Source organism: Pyxicephalus adspersus, chromosome 10, assembly GCF_032062135.1.
Source record: "Pyxicephalus adspersus chromosome 10, UCB_Pads_2.0, whole genome shotgun sequence".
Taxonomy (NCBI): domain Eukaryota; kingdom Metazoa; phylum Chordata; class Amphibia; order Anura; family Pyxicephalidae; genus Pyxicephalus; species Pyxicephalus adspersus.
In genome coordinates, this window is record NC_092867.1 from 15,785,615 (window position 1) to 15,794,995 (window position 9,381).

Here is a 9,381-nt window from a genome sequence, read left to right on the forward strand (position 1 = left end):
TCCCAAAGAAGCAGTTACTTGCCTAGCTAGGCTAATATTTGTTTTGCTGTTTGTATTTTGCTGTGTTACTTAGCATCCGTTTATGCTAAAATAAAGAACCTAGGCAGGACCCAAACTACTGTGTGCTGCCTGCTAAGACAGTCTGTTGCTACAAGCAATTTCCCCACAGCAACCTCAGAACACACACTGTTAAGTGAACCCAGATATTACCTTCCTAATTCTCTGGGGTTTTGTTAAACAAATGAGTAGACCGTACTGGGCTTTCTTATTTAAAACACAACATTCCCTACAAACACAGTACCAATAAACAACTTTTTATAAAAAAATTTCTACACATTCAAAGAATGTTTTGTTTTTTTTATAAAATTGTCCCTAGCCAATATAGTTTCCTTTTAAGAAAATCTTCTCTTCCTTGTAAATATATATATATAATTTCAAGAACCTGTTGTTCCAGCTACTTGTTTAGCACAAGACATGTCAGAGAAAAGCTGTTTATCTTTAAATGTGAATTCTAATCAGTGACTCATTGTTTATCTAGTGTTTAAAATCTGCCCATACATCATCTTTACATGGGAGGAAACTTTGTCACAAAAGGATTATACCCTTTCTACTTCAACTTTTTAAAAAGCTTTTTAATGTGTGAAAATTGTTAACAATTGGGGTATTACAGGAAAACACCAAAAAGTATACATCTTGCTGTGCATCTGATGCTTATCTTATCCTTAAAAAACTTCCCAATATCCTTCCCCTTCAAGCTAAACTAAACTCGCTATACCTGCCTCTCCCCCTTTCATTGCAGGGCACCGCCATCTTCCTTCTTTTTTTCCTTGGTTTATTCTTCATCCATCTTGATTGACCAGGCCAGGAGGACTTACCCACACAAAGTTCAATTATTCCCAGCAAGCTCAGGGAAAGCTGGGATTGCTGGATATCCTGGCAACCAAAGCTAAACTGTACATTGGCAGCTTAGCATTTTTGAAAGTTTCCCAGAGTGATCAGGCAGGTAGGAGGGATAATTGCAGAATAGATATTGCCTGTCTAATTCTGCAATAATGCAGCAATTTGAAAGCAGAACATTATTCTACTTCTTGTTACGGGTTGCCTCCACTTGGCAGATGACACAGGATTACAGGAGGAGCAAAATCTAAGTGACCCCTGAGTTTTCACCAGCGCACACCGCAAGCAGTAGTGGGCCGGTGTCCCTAGTGGCCACTGGGCTTCTTTGCTACAGGGAAGTCAGGAGATGACAGTGACATTCAGGATGGGAAAAGCAATAAGGCTAGAACACAACGAGTCATGATGAGGTAGTTGGACTGGCCGTGGTCAGGGCATGCGGCAGACAAGGTGAAGTCAGGTAACAGGCTGAGGTCAGGGAAGGCGGCAGGCAAGGCAAGGTTATGTAACAGGCCGCAGTCAGGACAGGCAGCAAACAAGGCAGAGTCAGGTAACAGATGGAGGTCAAATACAGAAAATCCAAATAGACAATTAGCTGGCGGAGTGGCAAGAAGTGCACTGAGGATCCAGCAACCTGAGTCTGGAACTGGAGAGGTTTTAAAAGGCCCAACAGTCAATGGCAGGACAGGACTGAACAATTTGTTCATTGGATGCAGCACCTACTCCAGAATCCCCTTCAGCTGTGCACAGCCTCAATTTCTGTGCAGGGGATGCCAAGAATGGTGGAAAATTCACAGCTACAGGGATGCAGGTGATGCTGCAGTTTGCTGAGTAGATGATCTGCGGGCAGAGTGGTAACAGTCATTCTGATTCCTGGATTTATATAACTGTAACTAGCATTAAGCCTAAGAAAGCAAAAAAGAAATCTAATACTGTGCCCTTCTTGCAATAATGTCTCAAAGTAATCAGAAGTGTGTTAGAACTATAGAACACTTACTCCTTATGATATGGAGAGGCCAATTTGTTCTTAAGTCCTAACACTTCTTATCCTTGGGTGACAAAGAGGAAAAAATTCTGAATAAAGAAGACTCTTTTGGAACTTGTATGTGGACACTTTTGTTTTTAATCCATTGTTCTAAGTATTGAAAATGGCATCAGGAGACACTGCCTAAGTGTTAAGTGCTTTGAAATTTAATGGTGCTATCAAAATAAAAGGATTATTTATAGCGATTGAATCCCAAATATGGCTTCCTTCACAATTTGCCAGTATTTCTTGATGTCCTAAAGAGTAGGTGTCATGAGTCTTGTACGCCTGGTATAATGTAGTGATTGTAAGTGCTGGATGCCACTGCCCTTCACACAGTTGCTTTTTTACTAATCACCATGTCATTTTACATGCCTAGGTGCCCATTGCTGTTCCTCCATATGCCATAGATCTGGATCCTTCCCTAAACAAGAACGACTGGGAAAAGCAAAAGCCTTTTGGAGTTAAAACCGATGAGATGATGCCAAGGATCATGTCAGTGAAATCATTGCAGGAAACAGAGAAAGCAAGGTTTGTCTCATAAACAGTGGCCATATTCACTGTGCTAAAATGTAAACTGTGTCATTAGATGCCCTGTGGTAAACCCAAACACATGCTCAACCTGGCTCATTATCAAAGGCACAAATAGCAAATGGAAAGTTTCTTGCTGTTGCTAGTGACTAGCTAGTATTTGCAGTATTTATATTGCTGCAATATGCTGGGCTTGCAGTATTACTTTATAATTAAATAGAAAGATGTTACGGATCAGTTTACATACTTCACAAAAAAGCTTATACAAAGGATACTTAAATTATCATTAGCATCAATATTTTTGAAAGCTTAAGTGTCAAATTAAAATCATGAACTCTTGATCTAGTAAGGAGGTGATACTTTGCTTTTTACTACAGATTAACACTGGAGTATTGCCAAAGTATTATAATACAGTCGGCCTTCAATGGCTGGAAAAGGTTGTACTCCTAGGTCCTGGTAAACAGGAAACACTAAATAGACAAAGGTATGTGTGTGTACCTTAAGCCCAACTATACCTAAAATTAAATAAAATGAATTTTTAAACCAATACTTGATTGACTGATAGATTAGTATAAATTTTAAAGAATGATCAAACATCAAGCCTTTGATAGTCTGTTCTCCAGTCTTGGAGAACTTTAATAAAATAGACCCATGGTTTCCACTGTAACACAGGGATGCTGAAAATTGTATTCTGGCAATTATTCTATAGCTGTGGATATAGATAATCTTTCCACCCCGTCACATCCTTGAACTGTTTTTATTCACTTTTCAACCTGATTGTTATTAAAATTTTCCCTATTTAATTACCCTGAATTGTGTTTCCAAGCATCACAAAACATTGTTAATTACAAAACATATCCATTACCTTGATCTCAATAATCCCCTGAGATAGCCTTTTTGGCGTAATGCGTCAGGACTTGAGATGAGTTCATTATTTTCATATGTACCAAAAACTCGTTTGTGATGTTACTTCTGCTGTTGGATATATTGTACATGTATTTATAGACTAGGAGTACTATGTTAGCAATAGGACTACCTAACTTCTATATATAATAAATACAACATAAGCTTTTACCACGCCTCAAAAGCCTTTCCTTCCCTCTACCATCCCGATTTATTATACATTTTCCAACAGACTGGTATTCTTACCCTTAAAATATCCGGTCAGCAGGGACAAAAGGATCTTGTGTCATAAGTTAACAAATGTTCCTATTTATTATGAATAGAGCATCCAGAGACCACAGACTGGAACAGCGCATCAGAGAGCATATCCAGTCCATGCAGGAGAGAAAAAGAAACCCCAAGCATTCAGCACAAGAAGAGATGGAGGCAGCCAGGAAGGATTTAGAGATGGTAAGTTACCCTTAGGTGACAACACTTACTGGAATATACTTATAAGTCTTTGGTTTATCTCATTGAATTTCACTCCATATTGTACATTGTTTTTGGGTTTATTTATAAATATAGAAATATTCTTTTAACTTTTACTTGTGATTTGTTTTTTCCCTTTATATGAATAAATGTTTTGTACACATTTCTGAAGAAGAGGTAAATAGAAGATTTTTTCTTAATAGCCACAAAAGATTGAAAAATATTTTGTGTGCAGTAAATTCCTTTGGAAACCCATATAGTACGTTATAAAAATGAGGGTGATATCACAGAACAGTGCAAGGTCTAAAATGTTAGAGGGACTCAGCAGCCCCCATTATCCCCAACCATTACCAATTCAGGCTGCCTCCATAGAGGTCAAGTGCCGAAGTTGTTTTATGGTGAATTATTGAATATCTAAAATACAGAAACAACATCAAGTTTCAAGAAAGAATAAACATTGTTCTTTATTTAGACCTTATGTATTTAGCTTGGTTCAGAAGGATGGCCTGCTTAAGACACTCTACTTTTAATCCTGTTTATTTGAGTCTTCTTTAAAACCTATATAGGTAATTATTTTTTAGGGCCCATTCACACCATTGAGCTGCAGTAATGTAGACTAAGTGTGTTTGTGTGCCGCCATTATAACACCTCAAAGCACCTGTATTGCAGCACACTGCAATGCACTACCCAGCAAGGTGGTTTAAAATGCAGTAAGTCTGTTTTTTTCTCTGAATGGGCTGCTTTAACACAGTTCACCACAATGGTCTAACACAGTGGTTACCAACTTTTTGACAGCAGGGCCCGGTAACATGGAAAAAATTCTGCTACGGCCTGCGGGGGTGGGGGGGATTGTGCGCAGTGAGATCGGTGCTCTTTTTTTTTTTTTTTTTAATACATTTAGAGGAAGACACATCATCTATAATGCGCTTGTGCGGTGCAAAATCGGGAGACATCAGCTAGAACCCTGAAGACACAGGATGGTGACGTGGGATGTAACGGCGAGACCCATAAGAAAGAAGGAATCGGAGTGGGATTTGCTGGGCAAGTAAGTGAATTTTTTTCTTTTCCTTTTTAAGTGTAAAATATACCCATTGATTGGGCCTGATTTATTAAAGCTTTCCCAGGCTTGAGAAGATACACTTTCATCAGTGAACCTGGTGATTAGGTAAACCTGGAATGGATTTCTTAAGTCATTTGCTGTTTGTTAGCAAATGTTTTGAATCCTGAATCAGATCCATTCCAGGTTTGCTGGATCACCCAGGTTCCCTGATGAAAGTGTCTCTTCTTCTGCCTTGGAGAGCTTTAATAAATCAGGCCCATCGTGTGAAAATCAGAGCTGTCATGTGCACTCTTCCTCTGTTTTCTGTTAAAGAGTTTAACTTCTTATGTTGAACCACAAAAACTATTGATGCCAATGAGCGCAGAGATGAGGAGAATGGGCAGAATTCATTAAATAACAGACAACTTGGCAGGACTGATTCTAAAGGGTGAACAGGCTATTTTCAAGAAAACATTTTTACACCATTTTTCAACTCTATTTATAAAAATTGTGGTCAGCTGAAAAAATTGGCACTGTTCAGCAGAATCACCACTTAGAAAGTAAGGAACTCCACAGACCACAATGAAAACCAGTGGTGTTTGGTCCAAACATCTTAATCGCCACTTTTGCAATGAATGTTTTTGGCTTTTTTTTAAACAGGCAATTGTATTCTCAGTTTAAGGCTTTGACAATATTCCATTCAAATGAATCAAACTTCTGATCACCAATTTAGGTTAATTACAGTATTGTGGTAAGTTACTGAATACCACACTCAAAAAATCATTCACCTCATATAAATGACATAAAAATTTACAAAAATAATAACAAGAAACAAAGACAAAGAGGTTCTGATTTGTTATCAATTTGCCACTTCTTTAAAATATGCCTTTTGCATGTCTTGCTAATTCAGTCCACAGAGATGCATGTGGTGTCATTTCACAAAAAAGAGAGCAATTCTGCAAAGCAAAGGATATTTTTTTATTTGTCCAGGGTCTTAAAGAGGAAAAACTTAGGGATTTATGTTTGTTTTGCAGATATTTACTGCTTTTTCTGTTTCCCAAACATACACTTTAAGTGCTTATTCACACTTTGGCATTGTGAAGTGTTGTGTTAAAGTGCATTGTGTTAAGGCAACCTATACAGCATAATGGGCAGTCAATACATCTGAATGGACAAAAAAAGCCAAATGAAGTAACAACTCACTAATCCAAAATTGTGATACAAGACCAGGTAAACAGATAAAGCACCTTATATGGATTCCAAAACACAGACTTTAGAATGAAAATTTTGAATTTCCTGACATACATGAAATATTCACTCTAGCTTTAAGTTTAAATGTGAAATTTAGGTTAAAGGCCCTAACTTATTAAAGTTCTCCAAGGCTGGAAAGGATACACTTCATCAGTGAAGATGGATGATCCACCAAACCTGGAATGGGTTTCTAGTCATTTGCTAGCCAATGTTTTGAATCCTGGACCAGATCCATTGCAGGTTTGCGTGATTACTCAGGTTCACTGATGAAAGTGTATCCCTTCAGCCTTGGCTAGCTTTGAAAAATCGGGCCCAATGTCTACATTGCAGTAAACATTATCAACCTAACATCACTTTGTCAATATCCCACAGATACAGTTATCTAGGTACACAAATGATTTTAAATTTGACCATAGAATGTGATGACATGCATGCAATGACACATCCAGATACATCTATGATAACTCACATTCCTAAGCATATCCTGTTATTGAAGTTCCCTACATGATGTTATGACATCCAGTAATAAGTCTTTCCAAAGTTTCCTGTGTTTTGATGATTGCCAATTTTCCATATTGAATATTGAGGACACAACATAATAAATTCCTAATCCACTAAAATCAGTGAGTGTTCTGTATTATCACACATGAAGATGTTGCTGAAAATATGTGATTTGTGTTAGATAACTTTCTATTCTAAAAATAAGTCTCAGAAATATTACAATATGCACAGTATACCACCTTTTCTCTGGTATAGCCTGTGGTATCTGTATAGTCGCAGCAGAAAAGAGAAATGTCTGTGGATCCTTTAGTCCTGGTGGGAAAACAATAACATATAGGACAGTGAATCTCACATTCCCTCTAACATTACCTGATGGGAATCAATTACTGCCATTGAAACACATAGACTTGAAAGATTCCCACGAGGCAATGTTTGAGGAAATGTCTCATTCTTGATTTTATAAGTAGAGCCCATAGTCAAGTTTTACTCAATTTTCCCAATCTTTTCTTAGTCCAAAAAGCGAAATAGGGATTGTCATGGTCTGGCAAGAGAGCCTCTTTAATGCATAACGTACATTGCTGTGTAATATGTTGTCACTTTCTAAGTAAGGTTTATTATTATTAATAAAAAAAAAACCTTTTAAATTGTGTTGACACCTATTATTATTATAATGTATGTAAAGCATTAGAGCCAGAGGTTATAGAGGTCATCAGCAATATGGTACTAAGAGTCCCCAGTAAGTAATTGCAAAAAAGAATCCTGAAAAGTTCCTACAACCTGTAACAACTAAATATAAGTGTGTTCTGTAATGAAGAAAACATATACCCCTGGCTCCTGAGAGCCTGGTATAATGCATAACCTGACAAGTATCTCCAGGCAACAAGTAAAGGCATTCTGCAAGCTTCTAATTCTGTCTAGGAAATACTGCAACCGTTCTTAATTTAGAAAGTGTAGGCAAGTCATCTCTCAGTTAATACTATGGATCACAGTCAAATTCAGCAAATGTTTTTTTCTTAGAGGTTATTGACAGGTCTGTAGCCTCTTGTCATGTGATTCTTTGCTATGAAATCTACCTCTCAGAGAATAGTAGGGATTGGATCTTACTGGCCTTCATTTTCACAGGCTTTAAATTCACAAGATGAATAGATAAACAATAAAGTTTCTGTGGCAGAATTAAAAGCCTTAATCTCATGTAGCAGCAATGCATTGCTAACTGTAGTACAATGCTTCAAATTTGTGTGATCGATCAAATCTACATGATTGTGTGCAATAATCTCTCATCTATGTGTCCCCAGCCTAAAAGGAACACCAGATTAAATTATATTTGTTTTCTTTGGGGACCTTAACAGAACATACAGGTTTCTTCTAGTGAACAAATTTGGGAGTAGTGTTACTTCCCCCACCTCTTAGATTGTAAGCTCTTTTGGACAGGGTACTCTCCTCCTCACTGTCACTGTCTGGGCCTGTCTGTCATTTGAAACCCATATTTAATGTACAGCGATGCGTAATATGTTGACGCTATATTAATCCTGTTTAATAATAATATTTAAAAATTATTTATAAATTTATATTTTTTTTTCTGGCCTTTTCTCATAGATAATACAATATCTATGTGACATGTGCAGGAAAATAAATCTCCATAAGTGAAAATACTTGCTAATATGCTTGTGAAACCTATCCCAGACATTGATATGATTCATGGGGATGTCACCCTTCCTACATGCTTTGTCCAAAAGGAAGTTACCACTTCCTCCAAAGAATTATAATATTATGTTTTATTAACAATTGTTGCCTGTTTTGTCTAATATTGAACTGCTGACTTTTAGATTATCTTTTTAAAGACTTCTTGCCAGAAGCTGCCGCTAATGTTGCAAGATAAACAGTAATGTTTTGTTCTCACAAAAGGAAGTATACAAATTTTTGCAATCCAAGTGTTGAAATATAGGGACTCTTATTCCTAAATTCTAGCTTTTAAAATGTCTCATCTCTAATTAGACTCCCAAATCAAAATGTGCAGCTTCTGGTAACGTCACCCAACATGTCATAGATTTAGGCTGTTCAGAGTGATTCTTATAAAAAGTTCCTTTTGATTTTTATAAAAAGTTCTCAGGCAGCAAAACAAAGATGTAGTTCAGGTTTGGTTAATCTTACAGAAAGAAAATTATAAATGGCAGTGATCTATATGGTTTTACAGCGTTTTATGCTGCTGGAATAAAAAACTGGCTTTGAGTTACCTTAAGCAAAGAACCTTTTGGTGGTCAAGCATGTGGATAGCAATTTGGAATTTATTTTAAACAACTTAATGCAAAGTAGAATTCCTCACATGAAGATCTGAAAACCTGTTTGTATCTGAAAGGCTAGGCCTGGTTTACTAAAGCTTTACAAAGACTATTGTGGTTGAACCTGGTCGATCCAGCAAACCAATTTGCATTTTTGCATCTTTGGAAGATGTAGGGGTGATCCTGAATTACCCAAATATTAATCATCTTTATCACTATACCAGTGTTTTTCAACCAGAGCTCCAGGGAACCCTAATGATCATCCAGAGGTTGCTAGGGGTTCAGTTTATTAGAAACCAACAATCTTTTTGGCTATCTGTAATGGTGACATTCTTCCTAATGACCAGCACACCAATATATTGTGAGCTGCAGATATAATAATTATAGCAACTGTTCTTTAAGACCTAAATGTTTTTTCAAGGATTCCCCCATGGTAAAAAGGTCAAAAAGGCTGCTATATAGACTAATAGAAAATCTCACGATATATGGAT

General features: G+C 37.0%; 1 protein-coding gene across 1 annotated transcript in view; it reads left to right on the forward strand.

Moving 5' to 3' along the window:
• LRRC27 (leucine rich repeat containing 27) overlaps positions 1–8,678 on the forward strand; it is a 26,229-nt gene extending 17,551 nt beyond the window's left edge. Inside the window, exons 7-9 of the mRNA XM_072424850.1 lie at positions 2,298–2,449; positions 3,676–3,802; positions 8,607–8,678. Of these exons, the coding sequence (XP_072280951.1) occupies positions 2,298–2,449; positions 3,676–3,802; positions 8,607–8,678 (351 nt within the window). The remainder of the gene's footprint in view (positions 1–2,297; positions 2,450–3,675; positions 3,803–8,606) is intronic.
• Positions 8,679–9,381: the final 703 nt, after the last annotated feature.